Raw genomic sequence first — 22390 nt, 5'->3', positions numbered from 1 at the left:
AACTATTGAAGAGACTATGACTAAAACTAAATTAAAACTATTGAAGAGACTATGACTAAAACTAAATTAAAACTATTGAAGAGACTATGACTAAAACTAAATTAAAACTATTGAAGACACTATGACTAAAACTAAATTAAAACTATTGAAGAGACTATGACTAAAACTAAATTAAAACTATTGAAGAGACTATGACTAAAACTAAATGAAAACCATTGAAGAGACTATGACTAAAACTAAATTAAAACTATTGAAGAGACTATGACTAAAACTAAAATCCAAAGTCAGGATCTGGTCATGGTGGACCCTCTTATAAACAAGTGTAATGCTTAATTGGGTCGTCCACTCACAGTTAACAGTCTTTGTATTGAGTTTGTGCTTGAAATGTACTGTAATTCTGCAAACTGTTAATAAATATTTCAATCAATCAATCAATCAGTCACCCTGACTACTATATGAAGGCATCATCTCACCGGCATGCTGGAGGACCATACAGCCATGGGCGTGGCCTTCGTCTCATTAACATCTCATTAACTCACCAGCATGGAGGCGGAGCCCACAGCCATTGGCTGGTCTCTCAGATGGGGGCAGTCCCCTCATCTCATTAACATCTCATTAACTCACCAGCATGGAGGCGGAGCCCACAGCCATTGGCTGGTCTCTCAGATGGGGGCGGTCCCTCATCTCCACGGCAGCGTAGAAAGCGTCCATGTCGACGTGAACCATCACCCTGCTGAGGTCACGACCTCGCTCCAACGACCACCTCAGCTTCTCCACCTGACACACAGCGAGGTTATGAGAATAGTAGAATGAACAGAAAGAAACACTGTGCTCAGAGCCATGCCTGCAGGGCTGGACTGGGCCTCTGTGCTCAGAGCGTGCCGTGCCTGCAGGGCTGGACTGGGCCTCTGTGCTCAGAGCGTGCCGTGCCTGCAGGGCTGGACTGGGACAAACATTTGGCCCAGACCAGCCCACCAGATAGCAGAAACTCTACCGCCCGCTCCGTCGAGGCACACACAAACAACAAGGGTTTATTTGTCACTCACTGATACAGGTACAGTGAAATTATCATGATGGCACTGGCAGAATGGCAGCACGCCCGGCCCTTTCCTGGTGGCCTGCCACCTATTGGCCTGCCTTTTTGTTTTTTAAATATCATGGCGGCCCCCTATGGTCACGGCCCACCGGGAATATGCTCGGTACGTCCTATGGCCAGTCCAGCCCTGCATGCCTGGGTCGCCTCCCCCATGTTCCCTGTGATGTTTCCCTTCCCCCTCCGCGCTGTGTGAGACTCTAGTGACTGAGCGTTGCACACCGCGGTGGGCGCAGAGCGCTGCACACCGCGGTGGGCGCAGGTGTTCCCTTCCCCCTCCGCGCTGTGTGTGACTCTAATGACGGAGCGTTGCACACCGCGGTGGGCGCAGGTATGAGACTCTAATGACTGAGCGTTGCACACCGCGGTGGGCGCAGGTGAGACTCTAATGACTGAGCGTTGCACACCGCGGTGGGCGCAGGTGAGACTCTAATGACTGAGCGTTGCACACCGCGGTGGGCGCAGGTGAGACTCTAATGACTGAGCGTTGCACACCGCGGTGGGCGCAGGTGACTAATGACTGAGCGTTGCACACCGCGGTGGGCGCAGGTGACTAATGACTGAGCGTTGCACACCGCGGTGGGCGCAGGTGACTAATGACTGAGCGTTGCACACCGCGGTGGGCGCAGGTGACTAATGACTGAGCGTTGCACACCGCGGTGGGCGCAGAGCGTTGCACACCGCGGTGGGCGCAGAGCGTTGCACACCGCGGTGGGCGCAGGTGACTGAGAGTTGCACACCGCGGTGGGGCGTTGCACACCGCGGTGGGCGCAGGGGCGCCGATTGCTTTATTTACTGCAGGGGTTCCCAAACCTTTTCATGTCAAGGACCCCCAAATTGACACGTATTAGCCCGCGGACCCCCATTTGAAAAGATATGCCAGGGACCCCCCCCCCCCCCCATAAGAGAAGATTTTTACGGCTCTAGCAGAGATTCTCAAATTTCACGGATCCCCAGTTTGACATGCATTAGTCTACGGACCCCCATTGAATGGCATTTCTATCTCTGGGACTATAATATTGTAAAATCGATGTTAATTTGACTCTGAGAGTGTACAAATGGAACCAAATGGACCCATTCCATTTGGTTCCATTTGTACACTACATTTGAGTTTTAGTAATCGCGATCTAGATTCAGACACCTACGCGATGTCATTTCTAAATTTGAGCAAGAATTGTGCAGCACTGGTTGACTGTCCAATTCAGGCCAAGATTTTAACATTTCTCCCAAAATAGATTAACTTTTCTTTATTAAAAATGTAATTAATTTTGATTAAATGTTTGATTAAATGTTTGATTATGGTATGTGCGTGCGTGCGTGCGTGCGTGTGCGGTGTGTGTGCGTGTGTGTGCGTGCGGTGTGTGTATATACCTCAGTGTGTGCGTTCTCCAGCTGTGCGTGTGTGATGTTGTCTTTCTGCCTCATCATCCTCTCAATGCGTTGGTTCACCTGCTGCTCCCTCTTCAGCTCGCTCTCATAGAACCTGGAGCCCTGTGGGCGAGAGAGGTTTACTTTACATGACTCGCTCTCATAGAACCTGGAGCCCTGTGGGCGAGAGAGGTTTACTTTACATGACTCGTTCTCATAGAACCTGGAGCCCTGTGGGCGAGAGAGGTTTACTTTACATGACTCGTTCTCATAGAACCTGGAGCCCTGTGGGGCGAGAGAGGTTTACTTTACATGACTCGTTCTCATAGAACCTGGAGCCCTGTGGGCGAGAGAGGTTTACTTTACATGACTCGCTCTCAAAGAACCTGGAGCCCTGTGGGCGAGAGAGGTTTACTTTACATGACTCGTTCTCATAGAACCTGGAGCCCTGTGGGCGAGAGAGGTTTACTTTACATGACTCGTTCTCATAGAACCTGGAGCCCTGTGGGCGAGAGAGGTTTACTTTATATGACTCGTTCTCATAGAACCTGGAGCCCTGTCGGCGAGAGAGGTTTACTTTACATGACTCGTTCTCATAGAACCTGGAGCCCTGTGGGCGAGGGAGGTTTACTTTATATGACTCGTTCTCATAGAACCTGGAGCCCTGTGGGCGAGGGAGGTTTACTTTATATGACTCGTTCTCATAGAACCTGGAGCCGTGGGCAAGAGGTTTACTTTATATGACTCGTTCTCATAGAACCTGGAGCCCTGTGGGCGAGGGAGGTTTACTTTATATGACTCGTTCTCATAGAACCTGGAGCCCTGTGGGCGAGGGAGGTTTACTTTATATGACTCGTTCTCATAGAACCTGGAGCCGTGGGCGAGGGAGGTTTACTTTATATGACTCGTTCTCATAGAACCTGGAGCCCTGTGGGCGAGGGAGGTTTACTTTACATGACTCGTTCTCATAGAACCTGGAGCCCTGTGGGCGAGAGGTTTACTTTATATGACTCGTTCTCATAGAACCTGGAGCCCTGTGGGCGAGAGAGGTTTACTTTACATGACTCGTTCTCATAGAACCTGGAGCCCTGTGGGCGAGAGAGGTTTACTTTACATGACTCGTTCTCATAGAACCTGGAGCCCTGTGGGCGAGAGAGGTTTACTTTACATGACTCGTTCTCATAGAACCTGGAGCCCTGTGGGCGAGAGAGGTTTACTTTACATGACTCGTTCTCATAGAACCTGGAGCCCTGTGGGCGAGGGAGGTTTACTTTATATGACTCGTTCTCATAGAACCTGGAGCCCTGTGGGCGAGGGAGGTTTACTTTATATGACTCGTTCTCATAGAACCTGGAGCCGTGGGCAAGAGGTTTACTTTATATGACTCGTTCTCATAGAACCTGGAGCCCTGTGGGCGAGGGAGGTTTACTTTATATGACTCGTTCTCATAGAACCTGGAGCCCTGTGGGCGAGGGAGGTTTACTTTATATGACTCGTTCTCATAGAACCTGGAGCCGTGGGCGAGGGAGGTTTACTTTATATGACTCGTTCTCATAGAACCTGGAGCCCTGTGGGCGAGGGAGGTTTACTTTACATGACTCGTTCTCATAGAACCTGGAGCCCTGTGGGCGAGAGGTTTACTTTATATGACTCGTTCTCATAGAACCTGGAGCCCTGTGGGCGAGAGAGGTTTACTTTACATGACTCGTTCTCATAGAACCTGGAGCCCTGTGGGCGAGAGAGGTTTACTTTACATGACTCGTTCTCATAGAACCTGGAGCCCTGTGGGCGAGAGAGGTTTACTTTACATGACTCGTTCTCATAGAACCTGGAGCCCTGTGGGCGAGAGGTTTACTTAACACTTTATCTGCCCACTAGGTGGTAGCAGAAGCACAGCTAACCTGTGCCAGGCATAGACTCCAATTGTAACAAGCCTCCATTTCATTTCCGGGTTAATAGCAAGGACTATCTAAAGAGGACGAGAAGCGAATAGGACGAGAAGAGTCTTCTCTTCTCGTCCTTGTCACGTGGACTGCGGTCACGTGTGTGTTATGATTTGTTATGATTAGTTTTGTTTAATATGATGTAGTATAGATATATATATTTATTGTTAATATTATGTATATATCTATATGAGGTAACTGGGGGTATTGTTATAGTTATATTGTATATATATGTTTGGACCTATCTTTGATATCTCTTATTATGTATATATATATCTATGGCTATACATCCAGTAGACTTGTTATGAACACATATGGGGATAGAAAGCGCTTTCTATATTATATGTGTTCTATATTCCACTCCAGGTTGGATTGGCTGTTTACTGCCTTGTAGTACACCAACGAGGGGCCGGCTCTAGCCAGGCGTCTGATCAACGCCTGACTCCCTGATTGGCTGCCGGTCGCGCGCATTCCTTGGCCAGGAATGCGCCGTGCTCTATATAGCCAGTCTGCATCTGACAGCTCGGGGGGAACGTCGCTAGGACCTTCTCCCGATCCGCTACCACCAATGTGTCACCGCTGACTATTGAAATATCTACCTTATTGTTTATTTGTTAAATGTGTTTCCGCACACCCTTCGGAAAGGTGTTTTCTTTATTGTATCTTTTGTTTTGGTGAGCCATTATTGTATAAATACGTTGTTTGATTTATTATATATATACTTATTATAATAAATACTCGTATTTTGATCCTGGTGTCTGCTCCCCCTTCGTATGTTACCCACTCATTTACCCCTAGACTTATGATTTGTAACATAAATGGGATCTCGTCCGGTCTTTAAATAACAATTCAAAGGTTTTTTTTTCTTTTCAGTTGGTTATGTGGTTTGGCTGGCTACTATTGTTTTTGGTAGCAGACCTGTGCGGGTCGGTGGAGGCTGCGGCCGATGGTAAGTGTATTGCTCGCTTTCGCATGGTTTGAGTATAAGACTTCGTCGCAATGTTATGGCATCTGATTCTGATAGTGCTTGTACGGATATCCTGAAGCTTAGTGAGTTAGAACAGTGTGATTATTGGCAGTTGTGGGCCTTGGCAAAAAGATATCACGTTCCTTTCCCGCAACGCACCAGAAAGAAGGATAAAGTGTTTGCTGCTGTAGTGAAGGAGTTGACTAAGCGTGGTATCATTGAGATGAGTGCACGCGATGAGACAGTGGAGGACCTCACTATGACAGAGGCTAATGTCAGTGAAGACGAGGCCCTCAATGGGTCGGATGATGATGAGCCCAAGGCGGCTCCGTCTCAAGTTCATGTTCAAGACCTAGGGCAACACACCAGCCGCGAGCCCACGGGGGCTCAGGCCCAGGGGCGAGGGCATGATGCTAATGTTGGGGGGAGTCCTAACGGGGGAGAGGGGACTCTGCGCCTCCGGGAACTAGAGTTGCAACGGGAGATTGAAAGACTTCGCTTAAGTAGCGAGGAGTGCAAACTAGAACAGCAGAGACTATTCAATCGTGCCCGCCCGGATGGACAGGTCTACTTCGAAGGGGGGTCCACAGTGGCGCCCGCCTCCCAGCAGCAGCATCGGCAAGGTGGTGTGTTCAGCCCGAGTTCCAGAGATGTGTCATCGTTTGATGTGAGCAGACAGATAGCCCTGGTGCCTGCGTTTAAGGAAGGTGAGTTGGACAATTATTTCGCTGCTTTTGAGAGGATTGCTAAAGTAGTTAATTGGCCAAAAGAGTTCTGGAGTCTATTACTCCAATGTAAATTGACAGGGAGAGCCCAGGATATTTGTGGTGCGCTATCAGTTGATGAGAGCTTGGATTATGATGTGGTGAAGGCTGCTATTCTTAGTGGATTCGAGAAAGTGCCGGAGCATTATCGGCAGAAATTTAGATTCGCTGAGAAGTATGCTACTCAAACTTATGTGGAGTTCGGCCGTGAGAAGGCCATGCTATTTTACCGGTGGTGTAAAGCGAGCAATGTACAAACTTTCGAGCAGCTCAGTGAGCTCATTTTGTTGGAAGAGTTCAAATCATGTATACCAGAACGTATTGTTGTGTATCTCGAAGAACAAAAACTTGAATCAGTGGCTAAAGCATCTGTTAGGGCTGATGAGTTTGAGCTAACACACCGAGCGGGCGGTACGTCTGGGCGCCGTGAGTCGGGTGGTCTTTTTGACAGAAAGAGAATGCACGGGGACAAGGGTTCAAAGGCGAACAGTCCACCGAGGGGCGCTGGTGGAGCGTCAGATAACCGTGCATGTTTCTACTGCCATGAAGTAGGCCATTTGGTTTCACGGTGTCCAAAGGCGCCGCCCCGTCAACAAAAGGAAGGTGTTGTGAATTCAAGGAAATCAAAAGGTGTAGCTTTTGTACGTTCTGTGCCTCGGTCTGCTCCCCAGACAGTAGTGACTGCCAGGGAGGAGACAGAAGCGTGTTTTGGGCCTTTCATGTTGGAAGGATCAGTGTGTCTGTCAGACGGGGAAGAGGGACGGGTACCTGTCACAATTTTACGCGACACGGGTGCCTCTCAATCCCTCGTTTTACAGAGCACACTGCCTTTCTCGGAGAAATCGTTTTGTGGAGCTGATGTATTGGTGTTGGGAGTTGAGATGCAATCCTCCCGAACGCCACTGCATAGGATCCATTTACGTTCTCCCTTGGTATCTGGCTTTGTGCAAATCGGCCTACGGAAAAGTTTACCGATCGAGGGCGTGATGTTAATTCTGGGGAATGATATCGCCGGGGAGAAAGTGTTTCCTTCACTCGAGGTGGTTGAAAAGCCTGTAGCTGGCTGTGTGCGTGCAGAGCCTGCCACTGTTTTTCCTGCTTGTGTGGTGACGCGGGCACAAGCAAGAAAATTTGATGACATGGTTTCGTTGAGTGACACGTTGTTGTGTGCCGAGACGCCGCCGGCGGGTGGTGCTTCACGCAGACAGCAGAAGAAGGCTAGACAAAGTTTTCTGCCGGTAAAGGCTGACTTTGATTTCAACGTCGACAGGGGCACGTTTGTAAACGCACAGAAAGGCGACCCCTCGCTTGCTATGTGTTGGGAAGCGGCTGAAAACAAGAATGCTGCTGCGCCCAGCGCATACGGGCTAGAGGACGGTCTTCTGGTGCGTAGATGGTTCCCTGTCGCTGTTGGGGATCTAGGGTGGAATGTCGTAAGCCAAATCGTTGTGCCAAAGGGTTTTCGTTCCCAGATCCTCAGTTTGGCTCATGACAACATCGCTGGTCATTTGGGAATTCGGAAAACGTTTGAGCGTATCCTTCAGTACTTCTATTGGCCTGGGTTGAAATAATTTGTGGTGGAGTTCTGCCGTACCTGTCATGTGTGTCAGATGGCGGGCAAGCCAAACCAAATGATTCCGCCTGCGCCATTGAAACCAATACCTGCTGTAGGAGAGCCATTTGAGCATATAATGATCGATTGTGTTGGACCGTTGCCGAAAACAAAATCTGGTAACGAGTACATTCTGACTGTCATGTGCGTAGCGACACGCTACGTGGAGGCATTTCCTCTGCGCACATTGAAAGTGAAATGTGTTATTAAAGCGCTCACTAACTTTTTTTCTACTTTCGGGTTTTGTCGGTATCTCCAGAGCGATCGTGGCTCTAATTTCATGTCGAAGATTTTTGCGCAAATTGTCTCTGTGCTGGGCGTTGAGCACAGACAGTCGAGCGCGTACCACCCTGAATCTCAAGGCGCGCTCGAGCGTTTTCATCAGACTCTTAAGGCAATGATGAAGAAGTACTGTCACGAAACAGCACGGTCGTGGGACGAGGGCTTGCCATTTCTCATGCTGGCAATAAGAGAATGTGTGCAAGAGTCGTTGGGCTTTAGCCCTGCCGAGTTAGTGTTTGGCCATACGGTTCGCGGGCCGCTGCGCGCGTTCAGAGAGGGATTGTTGGCCAAGGCTAGTTTGCCTATTACTAACATGTTGGATTACGTTTCTGCGTTTCGCGAGCGCTTGCACAAAGCCAGAGAGCTGGCTAGTCTTTTCTTACGGGAGGCCCAAGGGAAAATGAAAGAGAGATTTGACAGGAAGGCTGTGCAGCGAGAGTTCGCAGTGGGTGAGCTGGTGTTGGTGCTACTCCCACTGCAAGGCTCAGCCTTTCATGCCAAATTCACTGGGCCTTATGCCATTGAGAAGAAGTTAAGTGAAACGGATTATGTGGTTACGACGCCAGATCGTCGTAACAAATCAAGGGTTTGCCATATTAATATGCTTAAGCCCTATCTGACTCGTGGTGACGGCTCAGATACGGCTAGTGTTCCCACGGTTGTCGCCTGTTCTGTATCTCAAGCAGCGCCCTCACTCTATTCCCCCGAGAGTGACGGACTGCGTGTTAAATATGCATCTGGGTCACGTTTGCAGAATTCCGAAATTTTGCCTGATTTGGCTGAATACCTAGAGCATTTGGATCCGCTAGCGCGAGCAGACATTATTTCTTTGATTACTGGTAATGCTGATCTGTTTTCGGATACACCATCATGCACTCCAGCCTTTTCTCATGATATTGTGGTGACCAACCGCGACCAACCTCCGATTAAACAACACGCTTATCGGGTTAATCCCACAAAGCGTGCTTTGTTAAAGAAAGAGGTTGACTATCTGCTTGAGAACGGGCTGGCTGTCCAAAGCAGCAGTGCATGGTCGAGTCCGTGTCTGCTCGTGCCCAAATCCGATGGGAGTCAGCGTTTTTGCACTGACTATCGGAAAGTGAATAATATCACACAAGCGGATGGTTATCCACTGCCGCTTATGCTGGATTGTGTTGACAAGGTTGGGGCGGCTAAATTTGTGACAAAGCTGGATATGTTAAAGGGATACTGGCAAATTCCATTAAGTGAGCGCGCCTCGAATATCAGCGCATTCGTGACACCAGACGGTTTGTACCAATATACCGTAATGCCATTTGGTTTGAGAAATGCGCCAGCGACATTTCAGAGGATGATGAATACAATACTAAGGGGCGTGGACAACTGTGAAATATATCTGGATGACATTGTGGCATTTAATGATACGTGGGATGATCACATCCACACGTTAAGACAAATTTTCGAGCGGTTAGCTGAGGCTAAGTTGACGTTGAATCTATCGAAGTGCGAATTTGGGTGCGCGACTGTCACCTACCTCGGTAAAGAGGTTGGTCAAGGGCAAGTGCGTGCCCTGAATGCAAAAATTGAAGCCATTCTTAATTATCCTGCACCTAGAACTAGGCGTGAGCTCCGCCGTTTTCTGGGCATGACAGGTTATTATAGGGGGTTCTGTAAGAACTTTGCTGCCGTGGCCGCACCACTGACTACGTTGACTAGTGTGAAGAGGTTGTACAATTGGTCGCCTGCATGTCAACAAGCTTTCCTGTCCTGTAAAGCTTTGCTTTGCAGTACACCGGTGCTGGCTGCTCCTAACTTCGCCAGGCCCTTCAAGCTGGAAGTGGATGCCAGTGCGTGTGGTGCCGGAGCTGCCCTCCTGCAGGAAGACGATGAGGGGATAGACCATCCTGTCTGCTATTATTCTAAAAAATTTAGTTCAGCCCAGGGTAACTACAGTACTGTAGAGAAGGAGGCGCTTGCGTTGCTCCTTGCTTTGCAGTACTTCGAGGTTTAAGCACGTTAAACCTCAAGCACGTTGCCTGTGGTTGTGTTCACTGACCATAACCCTCTTGTTTTTCTTATGCAGATGCAAAATTCTAACCAGAGACTGATGAGATGGTCATTGTTGCTCCAGGATTTTAATCTGGAGATCCGCCACAAGAGGGGTTTGGATAACCTCCTGGCAGATGCATTGTCCAGGATTTAGGTTTTTTTTTGTTTTGTTTACTTCTCCTGGTGAAGAAGTCATTTGGGGGAATGACTTCTTTTTGGGTGGGGGAGTGTCACGTGGACTGCGGTCACGTGTGTGTTATGATTTGTTATGATTAGTTTTGTTTAATATGATGTAGTATAGATATATATATTTATTGTTAATATTATGTATATATCTATATGAGGTAACTGGGGGTATTGTTATAGTTATATTGTATATATATGTTTGGACCTATCTTTGATATCTCTTATTATGTATATATATATCTATGGCTATACATCCAGTAGACTTGTTATGAACACATATGGGGATAGAAAGCGCTTTCTATATTATATGTGTTCTATATTCCACTCCAGGTTGGATTGGCTGTTTACTGCCTTGTAGTACACCAACGAGGGGCCGGCTCTAGCCAGGCGTCTGATCAACGCCTGACTCCCTGATTGGCTGCCGGTCGCGCGCATTCCTTGGCCAGGAATGCGCCGTGCTCTATATAGCCAGTCTGCATCTGACAGCTCGGGGGGAACGTCGCTAGGACCTTCTCCCGATCCGCTACCACCAATGTGTCACCGCTGACTATTGAAATATCTACCTTATTGTTTATTTGTTAAATGTGTTTCCGCACACCCTTCGGAAAGGTGTTTTCTTTATTGTATCTTTTGTTTTGGTGAGCCATTATTGTATAAATACGTTGTTTGATTTATTATATATATACTTATTATAATAAATACTCGTATTTTGATCCTGGTGTCTGCTCCCCCTTCGTATGTTACCCACTCATTTACCCCTAGACTTATGATTTGTAACAGTCCTATTTAGATAGTCCTTGGTTAATAGGGACTTTAAGCAACGACTGTTTTCAGGACGCCCCCTGCTGCTAGGTGGAAGTATGGCGGCTATGACGCAATCGCCGTAGTTGTCAACATCGTTAAGCAAACGGCCGTCTGCAACGGGTTCCCATCCCTTTTTGGTTCCCATGGTGACGCGTCTATGCATGTGTCAAACATAAATACATTATTTATTTATTTTAAATACCCCGTCGCGCGTCAGCTAACTTGCCGATATTGCTTAATTCTTACATGCGCTGGAAATGATCAGCAGTGGAAAGAGGAAGGTGCTGGAGCAATTGCTCTTGTAGTATAGGTAGTAGTAATAGTAGTACTAACAGTATTAGTAGTAGTATAGTAGTAGTATAGTAATATTAGTACTACATACCTTGGAAGCGTCCAGGATGATCTTGTTGATCTTGTCTCGGTCCAGACCCTCCATGCCTGCCTTGTTGTCATTGAGAGCCATCATGGACAGCAGGCCGTCCGTCCCCCCAGACCCTGTCCCATTGGACACAGAGTGGACTCTGTCCTTCTCCATCCTGGACAGCAGGCCGTCCGTCCCAGTGGACCCCCCGGACCCTGTCCCATTGGACCCCCCAGACCCTGTCCCAGTGGACACAGAGTGGACTCTGTCCTTCTCCATCCTGGACAGCAGGCCCGTGGACCCAGAGCTAGGGCTGTCAAGATTACATGTTTAACCCATTTAGGCCTGACCTCAATTTTTTTTTTTAATCTTCTAAATCCTCCAGTTTTCTGAAATAAATGTTCACGATTTTTCAAAAATAGCAGACCTACAAGCTCGTAGCGCGCCAGTGGCGCGCTACGAGCTTGTAGGTTTCAATAGCTTGTAGGTTTCAATAGCTAAATTATAACATAATGTTTAAAACCCCAAAAGGGGTTCCCGCCCAAAATGTGTTAGGCTGACGATTAATTGTCACACAAATAATTGCGAGTAACCATTTAATTGCTTTTTTGTTTGTTTGTTTGTTTGCATTGCACATTGGAATGTTACAATTAGTATTTCTGTTTGCCTATCGGTTGGGGAGGTGCACCTCTGATAAATGATAACTCTATGAGGAAAATGTCCACTGATCCGATTAAAATGCTTTTTATTGAACAATAGGGAAGATCAGTGCCGTCGCTACCTATACACGCAATACGCACTGCGAGTAGGGCAACACGCTGAGGGGGGCAACACGCCGAGGGGGGCAACACGCCGAGGAGGGCAACAAAATGTGCCAAAAAGTGCCAAGCCCGACCCTCAAAATAACAAATTTCTCCACGTGTAATTACGAGTGGCCGGGTGTGCGTCCTCACAAACAGCAAAAATAGCCCATCTGGATGAGGAATAGCAGTGTGCTCGTTGGGAGGGGGGGGGGCAGCACACATATCCTACGAGTAGGGCAACCAAATGGTCAGCTACGTCCCTGGGGAAGATACAGGTACTAATACCCACCAGAGCCATAGAGTACGACAGAGTTACGACAACTCCGTTCACTTCATGGGGCCATGCAGGCTCTTCTACATAGACTTCCAATTAAAAAGGGACAACCGGAAGTTTACGGAATGCATTGGAGTCTATGGGCTCACGAGAGTACATGAACCAGGCTGGAGTCTATGGGCTCACGAGTACATGAACCAGGCTGGAGTCTATGGGCTCACGAGTACATGAACCAGGCTGTTTGGAATGCATTGGAGTCTATGGGCTCACGAGAGTACATGAACCAGGCTGGAGTCTATGGGCTCACGAGAGTACATGAACCAGGCTGGAGTCTATGGGCTCACGAGTACATGAACCAGGCTGTTTGGAATGCATTGGAGTCTATGGGCTCACGAGTACATGAACCAGGCTGTTTGGAATGCATTGGAGTCTATGGGCTCACGAGTACATGAACCAGGCTGTTTGGAATGCATTGGAGTCTATGGGCTCACGAGTACATGAACCAGGCTGTTTGGAATGCATTGGAGTCTATGGGCTCACGAGTACATGAACCAGGCTGTTTGGAATGCATTGGAGTCTATGGGCTCACGAGTACATGAACCAGGCTGTTTGGAATGCATTGGAGTCTATGGGCTCACGAGTACATGAACCAGGCTGTTTGGAATGCATTGGAGTCTATGGGCTCACGAGAGTACATGACCCAGGCTGTTTTCTGCCCCCTCAATGTCCTAACTCTGTCTTACTTAGGGATGCACCGAAAGGGACATTCTTGGCCGAAACCGAATACCGAATATAGTAAACAGTTGGCCGAAAACCGAATACCGAATATGATTAATATTATATTTTTTTCCCCTAATTCTTACTATTGCTGTCATGGCCGTACCTTAAAGCTACCTTGATTTATGGAAAAATAAATGGTTATGGCAAAACTTAACTTAAATAATAATCACTATTATGGGTCCATAAAACATTTATTCAGCTCTTTCGAATGCATTCATTGCATACACAATTCGGTGGTATATTTTCTGCCTATTCGGGCCGAAACTGAATAGGCCGAAAATGCATTTTTTTTTACCCATTTTCTGCCGAATATTCGGTGCATCACTAGTCTTACTCTATGGCTCTGCTAATACCCACCCTAGGAGAATTGTGCCATCCGTGGCTCTCGGGTGAGACCTTTATTTGAAACCTGAACGTTGTCTTTATGTAGATGTGTGCCCCATATATTAATACATACATTTCCATACATTCCATACCGATATTCCATACATTTAGTGTATTCCATAGTATTAGGATTGATTATGGAATAATAGCTCAGTGGTTCTCAAAGTGGGGACTGTCCAGGGCATTGAGGGAGTTCCAGGGGGTCCCTGGCTAAATGATAGTTTAGGAACCAAATGGACCCTTATGGGTCTGTAACTCAGATTGTAACTCAGATGTGTACAGAGTTAAATTAACATTGATTTTACAATGGGGGTGCCAGAGCCATTAAATGTGGGTCCGTAATACTGTACTCCGTAGAGTCCTTAGCCTAATACATGTCAAACTGGGGGTCCTTGAAATGAAAATGGTCAAAAATCACTGCTAGAACGAACCATGAACATGTTTTCAAATGGGGGTCCGTGGCCGTGGGCTATTAAGTGTCAATGTGGGGGTCCTTGACATGAAACACGTCGACAACTACTGCCATAGAGCGTCGCAGTCCCGCCCCCTACCAGGGCCCAGGAAATGATTCTCCGTTCATTTTCCTCAGACATTTCAAAAAGTATTTATTTAAAGACCTTTTAAGCGTCGTGCAAAGCCAACTGTTGTCGTGACAAATCATGACAACAAACACAATTTTTTGGACCGAACAAATAATTAGAAAGTAGAAAAAAACGGGAGGTTACAACACTTTTTTTGTTGTTTTTCTTCTTTGTAATTATTTGTTTGGTCCAAAATATTGTGTTTGTTGTCATGATTTGTCACAACTCGAGTTGGCTTTGTCCGCGGCGTAACAGTCTTTAAATAAATACTTTTTGAAATGTCTATGGGAAAAATGCATTGGGAATCATTTCCTGGGCCTGGCGTCGTCATGAAAAGGGGGCGGGACTGCGACGCTCTATAGCTCTAATACACTATAGAAGTGTATATTTGTACGTCTCTAAAGGTCATGATGAATTGAAAATTGTGGACCCTCTTGTAAACAAGTGTAATGCTTTATTGGGTCGTCCACTCACAGTTGACAGTTTTTGTATTGAGTTGTGCTTGAAATGTACTGTAATTCTGCTTAAAACTGTCAATCAATCAATCAATGTAACAGCTTTGACAGCTTGTAACATCCTTATCTTCACTAAACAGACTTATATTAGATTAATTAATGAATAAACCAACCTCAATGTGGGACAGTAAATAAATCATGAATATTGTAACTGTTGTTACATTAGCTATAGCAGTTGGTTCCCCAACGTGTTCATGTCAACGACTCCCACATTTGCCCCCATTTGAAAACATTTTGATCATTGTTGTATTAAACTTCTAGCAGTGATTTTCGACCATTTTCATTTCAAGAACCCCCAGACAGTCTCTCAGCAGACTGACTCATAGCTCTGGTCCATAGCCTTACTGCTGCAGGGCAGAATCATAGAAGCAGTAACCAGAGCTTACAGCGAGTCTCTCTCTGACGCCCTGTGGGAGTCCCTTCCGCAGCCCTCTAGTGATTTTCTCACTCCCGTGCGAGTGTTTTCAATTCCCAGCAAATAAACAAAACAACGTAACTACTCACCGAAACAAAGCCTGCTAGACCTTAAGGTAAAAGTCTATTCTCGGAGCTGGGAAGCGTCTCAGGTCCCCAGCCTCTCTCTAAAATGCACTATTTTAATCATTAAATAAAATAAATCCAACCAGATCGGCGCAGGCAAAACCCGGAAATGCCGTAGTAGAAGAAATGACTCTGCCCGGTAAATTCAGGGTACATTGCGTTATTAAAATGGCACAAAGTGCATTTTAGAGAGAAGCTGGGGACCTGAGACGCTTCCCAGCTCCGAGAATAGACTTTTACCTTAAGGTCTAGCAGGCTTTGTTTCGGTGAGTAGTTACGTCGTTTTGTTTATTTGCTGGGAATTGTAAACACTCGCACGGGAGTGAGAAAATCACTAGAGGGCTGTGGAAGGGACTCCCACAGGGCGTCAGAGGGAGACTGTAAGCACTGGACCAGGGCTATGGTCCATAGCTAATAGCTCAGTGGTCCATAGTACTCATAGCCGTACTGCTTACAGCGAGTCTCTCTCACTGACGCCCTGTCGGACTCCCATCCACAGCTTTTCCCACTGCGTGCGGAGGGTTTACAATCCCCCGAAAATAAACAAAACGACGCAAGTACTCGCCGACACAAAGCCTGCTAGACCTTAAGGTTAAAAGTCTATTCTCGAAGCTGGGAAGCATCTCAGGTCCCCAGCCTCTCTCTAAAATGCACTATTTTAGTCATTAAATAAAATGAGAGAGACTCGCTGTAAGCACTGGACCAGGGCTACAGTACAGAGCTAACTGACTCATATATAATGTCATGATGTAAGTTTGTAACATGCTGCTTTAAACCATAGGCTAGCTTTTCACTAAACAGACTCTTTAATATTAGATTAAGGATTATGAATAATAAACCAACCTTAATGATGTGAGAAAGTCAATAAATCATGTAAAGTTAGTCTCCAAACGGTTCCAGGAAACGTTTTGAAACTTGAATCACCCGGTGTGATGATGATGACCGCCAGCCGATGACGGAACTGTTTTGCTGGCAAATCTAAGATAGCAAATCAAAGACTTCCGGGGGAAGATCTCTTCAAAATAAGAGTACCCTCTAGTCTAGAGTATTGAAAAAAAGATTCATTTGCACATTAAAACGATTAATTAAGCATTTAAACGATGCTATAGGACACACATTATGGCCCTCATTTATCAATCGAGTGTAAAATCTGCCCCAAATTCGAGTGTAGGATTCGTAGTACACCCACGTCGGGTCGGCATTTACAAAGTGATCGCAGACAGCTGTTTCTTCCTTAATTTCGTTCCGACGTTAATAAATGTGACGGCTGAAATCTATCTGGCACGCCCTATGAAATCAAGCCTCGCCCTCGTTTTTGCGACATGAACAACTGCAATACGACCTGGAAACCATGGTTACAGGAAAAATAAAGTTCCCCTCGCTTGCATAAGTTGCCTTTCTGCCCCCTCTCATACACACAAACACACACACACACACACACACACACACACACACACACAGACGCACGCACGCACACGCAACTTGCAACTTGTTGTATCTTAAATAAATAAACCTGCATGAATTAAATAAAGCTGTAGCCTACCCTGTCTGTTTCTCCTCTCGCTTCGCTTCCCCCCTGTCCGCCTCACCCCCCCCCCCCCGCACGCATGCACGCACATATCGCAATTTGCAAGCAACTGGCACTGTGTGTTGTTAGTTGTATATTCAATTATTAAAGTATTTTTAATTTAATATACAACAAGAAATATTAGTGAACGAAAACCTGAACCTGTGAACCATGAATTAAATAACAAATAGGCACACACACGCTGCTGTTTTGCATTGGTGCTCCTCCTGTCCTGTCTGTCTCTCTCTATCACTGTGGTCCGTCCGTGACACCGTGATCAACTGACCAGCACGTTCGACGATTTAAATTGCCTCGCAGTCGCTGCAGTGGTTGGGCTGTCAACTGTCAAATCAATTATATGAATATTGAAGCCAAAACCGTAGCCTCATGTCATGTGGCATGCACTGGACAGTGGTGGTGGTGGTGGTGGGCTGCAGGCTGGGTTAGCCTATACTATCTCCGATGCGTTCCCACTTGCGCTGGCACGACACATTTGGCATTCGAGCGACGCGTCGGGTTTATTAAACGAGGAGGAGATTGCACATACTGTAACTCCAGAAAGACATCGGCCTGCTGTAGATTAGGCTACAGTAGGCTACCCATGTTGGGACTCTCCGCAGCTGCAGCGCTGTACTATAATCTCCAACGTCCCGTCATGGAAATATTTCAGCACAGACAGCCCAAATCCTCGCATGTATGCGCTCATCATGCAAAACACTGTTTAAATGGCTTACGCATCTAACTTGCAACATTGTTTTTAAAAGCGCGATTTTAATTGCTTGCTTGTAAAGTTGGAAATCTCCTACTAATTTCATATGACACAAAGACACATCGTTGATGTATTCCTTTACTTTTTTTTCCTTTTTTACATTTAGCCCATATACATACAGTTTTATATAAACATTTTAGGAGTGAATACATATGTTTCGATGCCTGTGACAGCCTCTCAGCTGGTCAAACAATGCTGCTCCGCTGTTCTACGACAGAAAAACAGGTGAGGACAAAGCGTACGACAGCTCCCGACCAGACGTGAGTTTTGTCTTGGCACAAGATCAAAATCAAACGTTGGCGCAAATGGTAAATGCCGAAAATTGCGGTAATTTCGGCGTACACCCATATTTTGGCGTACGCACGGTTGATAAATGAGGGCCTATGTTTCTGTGTAAAAATAAGTAATAAGTAATGTTCCAGTGAATGGACTTGGGCACTCCAGTGCATGGACTTGGGCATTTATCCATTTAGATAACTTTTTTACGTTATTTAATTACTTATTTTTACACAGAAACATAATGTGTGTCTTCACAATAACTGTAATGTAATAATAATACTAATAATGTAATGTAAAAATTATTTAATTAACTATGCTTTTATTCTGAAAGCAACCGGATGTATTAAATTTGCTAGCTCTCAAACAGGAAGTTCTAGACTTGCCGAAAAGACGGAGCCGACGATGACACTGTTTACTCGCTGTTTCCTGGTGGTGTCATACCGACAAGGGTGACCTATGGAAATCTGTAACCGACTTAGTTCCGGCCCCTCTGTGACGTCTCACGTCACGTGACGCCGATTCTATTATAGCTGTCATGCAAACATTAGCGACCTATAGAGTGTTGTTGCCATTTTCCCACAACGAACAACAAACCACCACCCAAATCAACCAACCCGCACAACAGCGACCCCTGGGCGTCACAATATTCTATAGGTGACAACAAAGTTCGTTGCTGAGAGTGAAAAGCCCAATGAAGGCATTTCGGAATACGCGCGCGCACGCACTCACGCACACACACGCACGCGCGCACGCACACACACACACACACACACAGAGACACATGCAGCTTTCAAATGTTTTTTAGGGTACAGATTATTACATATAACATGGGGTGGCCGAACGGATAGCGGCGCGGTCTTGATACCGGAAGGTTCCTAGTTCGAATCAGCCGTCCGACACGTTAAAATTACCACCGCTGAAGTGCCCTTGAACAAGGCATTGAACCACTACGATGAAATGTGTTCTATGAGCAGGGCCTGGCTGGAAACAAGTTCTTGAGCTTAGCCCAGATACCCTGGGTAAATATAGATTTCATTTCATTTCATTTCAGAGTCAAGCAGTCAAGCAGGCTGAGCATTATTGTGACATTATACAATCTAATAAAAAATTATGTCTAAACGTGTACATTTATGGGGCGGGACTGTGGCTCAAGAGGTAGAGCAGGTCGTCCAATGATCCATGGGTCGGCGGTTCGAAACCCGGCTCCTCCTGTCTACATGTGGAAGTGTCCTTGGGCAAGACACTGAACCCCAAATTGCTCCCGATGTGCTGGTTGGTACCTTGCATGGCTTCCGCCGCAATCGGTGTATGAATGTGTGTATGAATGGGTGAATGTAATGCACCATCTATGTAAAGCACCTTGGATAAAGGCGCTATATAAATGCACCATTTACCATTGTATTTACCATTTAACGTTACTATAAGTACAAGTGGTAACATTGTTTTAAAAAAATAAAATGTTTGTGTCTTCATGTGAAATGTACATTTTAATGTCTTATGCATATTCAAGCAGTTGAGACAGTATATACAGTATATGAAACTAAATGAAGAGGCATTTTTATTCAATATATCTGGCTGCATGCAGCGTTTATTTCCTCATATTTTACATAGTACAGAAGTGCACCGACTTCTTATAAGAAATAGTACAAAATGGATCAACCCTTTTTCGTCAGTGACTTAAAAACATGGTCGGGTGAGAGGGCAAACACACTGCAGGCTCTTGATACACACACACACACACACACACACACACACACACACACACACACACACACACACACACACACACACACACACACACACACACACACAGGAGACATCATGCATATGACATCATGATATGGTTATGAATTACAAGCACACACAGAAAAATAACCCATTCTGAATGGGAACCCCTTTTGGTGTTTATAAGCATTAATTGTGTTATGCTTCAGCTATTGAAAAATAACAGATCTACAAGCGCGGCACCGAGTGCCGCGCTATGAGCTTTGAATATATATATTATTTCAGAGCGAACGTTTTTAACTCTAAATCTTTGATGTCAAAAAATAGCAGATCTACAAGCTCACAAGGTTACATTGTGAGCTTGAAGATCAAATTTTCATCGAATGTATCGCCTATTATAAGGATTTTAAGTGGTCAAACAAAGGTGCCTCACAGAACAGAATCAAACATGGTTCTACATGCGAGGCTTTGAGAATAAAACGGAACATGAAGAACCTAAATTAAATGAAATGGTTCTTTCCGACGGTGACGGCTCTCCGACCGAGGAACCGCCTATAATCCTTTAGAGAACCGTTATTTTCCTGTGTGCACTGCAGTTTAAGACATGTGGATTTGATCATGAGCCTTTTCTATAGTCGTATAGGACTTCACACTCTGGCCAGAGGAAATGTACGAAACAAAAACATGTCGTACTTTGGCAAGCTGTTATATCAAAAACATGCTTTTTTTTTGTGTCTGCATGCTCCTTGTGATATTACAGTGAAGGACAGTAGAGGAAGTTAGTCAGTCAACAGACAGTGGAGTGAAGACCAGAAACAGTCGATTCTGGTTGGTTTGTGGTTTTGAACATTAAGTCAGAGAGGAGAAGCGATGGCACGGGGAAGACCTTCTGGAGAGGGATTGTACATTTGCATGCATATAGTATCCTCCAGCCGCGCGAACGCGCACACACGCACACATGCACACACACACACACACACACACACACACACACACACACACACACACACACACACACACACACACACACACACACACACTCACACACTCACACACACACACACTCAGTAGTTCACCTGTCCTGTAAACTGGCTTTCAGAGGGGTCCTCTCCTCGCTAGCATACAGCATCAACCACTCATCCACATATAGTACGTTCTTCATCACTCTAGATTAGAACACTGGTTCTCAAAGTGAGGGGTCCTTGATTGAGCGGCGTCCAGGGGGCCCCCCTGCACCCCCCACCCAGCAACATTATAGTTAATATGGCATCCAAATCAGTTATAATACAATAAATACGTTGGAGAAAAAAAACAACCCAAAAAAACAAGCTGATCTACAAGCTCGCTTAAACAAATACTTTTGAAACATTTACAAAAATGTCATGGCACAAACATTTTACAGATGGTGGTCTGCGGCCAAATACATTTAATTATAATTAAGTTAATTTGGGGGTCATTGACATGAAACCATTTGAGAACTTCTTGGGACCCCATACACCAAATGGACCTAGTCTGCGGGTCCATTTGGTTCTCAGAGTCAGCTACAGCTATAGACCCACAACTCCTCAAGGACCCCTGGGGGTCCCCAGTCCCTATGTTGAGAACCACGGCTCTAGAAGATGGGGATTCTATTGGTTAAGACGTTTTGCCAGTCGACCTTTGGGCCGATCTCGTTTCAAAGACACAGAAGTTCATCTGAAAATCACCACATAATTAGCATACTTCCATGTTTCTAAAAAAACAAACAAAGCAAAAATAATTACAAATGGCACATATATAACCTGCTATGGCACACCAGTCATGAGCAACAGCAAGCTGTATATATACATTTACACAGGGTTCAATTTAAACCATTTTCTTTATAACGAATAGTGAAAAAAGCAAATCTAGAAGCTACAGCATACTGTATCAAGCCTGTAGATCTGTTACAGGAAGTCATTTATTTATTCATTTATTTGGTTAATAATAATTATTTTTGATTAAATTGTTAAATTGTGATTATTATCAAACCAGTCACATATTATCACCCCCAAAGAAACATCAGACAGTCTGACATTTCACAAAAGGAAATGCATAAGTACTGTATTTAATTCTGTCTGACCAGAATCAGGGATAAAACAATATCGCCCCAGCAAATCTAACCCTGCATAATGTACAGTATACCAGGGGTTCTCAACGTTTTTGGCCGGGGACCCCCAGAAATGCTTTGGCAATGTCTCGGGACCCTCGCCCCGCCCCCTCCCGACCCCCAATATAAATTGACTGCTACAATAACCTTAAACCATTTTGGGCGGGAACCCCTTTTGGTGTTTTAAGCATTGTTATAATTTAGCTATTTAAAAATAGCAGATCTACAAGTTCATAGCGCGCCACCGAGTGGCGCGCTATGAACTTGTAGGTCTGCTATTTTTGAAAAATCGCGATTTTCTTTTTCAAAAAAGAAATTATTGAAAATAATTTGGGGACCCCCTAAAATAATTTGGCGACCCCCCGAGGGGTCGCGACCCACGGGTTGAGAACCCCTGCAGTATACAGCCTGTTGCATGCACACACACAGTAACTGCATCATCATATTCATTGTAATGGTTGAATACTGCCTGCTTCGTTGTAAAGATTCAGATCAGCGATTCCCAACCTGTGGGCCCGGGGCCCATTGGTGGACCATGAGGATATTGCAATTGGGGCCCAAAAATAATGTACGGTATAATGTGCACAACCTGGATATTATAATATATTGACCTGGTATTTGTTTTTCTTTCAAGTCC

At 45.7% G+C, this 22390-nt stretch overlaps 1 protein-coding gene across 4 annotated transcripts in view; it reads right to left on the bottom strand.

The window, feature by feature from the left end:
- The window catches only part of polk (polymerase (DNA directed) kappa), a 46012-nt gene extending 29392 nt beyond the window's left edge, over nucleotides 1-16620 (bottom strand). For 2 of the 4 annotated variants that reach the window (XM_079517033.1, XM_079517035.1), the window contains exons 1-4: nucleotides 16129-16620; nucleotides 11430-11721; nucleotides 2465-2584; nucleotides 625-777 (exon numbers count right to left, since the gene is read on the bottom strand). In XM_079517033.1, coding sequence (XP_079373159.1) covers nucleotides 625-777; nucleotides 2465-2584; nucleotides 11430-11687 — 531 coding nt within the window. In that variant the 5' untranslated portion in view covers nucleotides 11688-11721; nucleotides 16129-16620. Of the gene's footprint in view, nucleotides 1-539; nucleotides 590-624; nucleotides 778-2464; nucleotides 2585-11429; nucleotides 11722-16128 lie in introns of those variants that run through there. The other 2 variants (XM_079517034.1, XM_079517036.1) reach the window with 2 other exon arrangements.
- Between the last annotated feature and the right edge of the window lie 5770 nt (nucleotides 16621-22390).

Source organism: Electrona antarctica (assembly GCF_951216825.1).
Source record: "Electrona antarctica genome assembly, chromosome: 12".
NCBI classification, from domain to species: Eukaryota; Metazoa; Chordata; class Actinopteri; order Myctophiformes; family Myctophidae; genus Electrona; species Electrona antarctica.
Note: the sequence above shows the minus strand (reverse complement) of the source record. Positions and strands in the feature narration are given on the sequence as shown.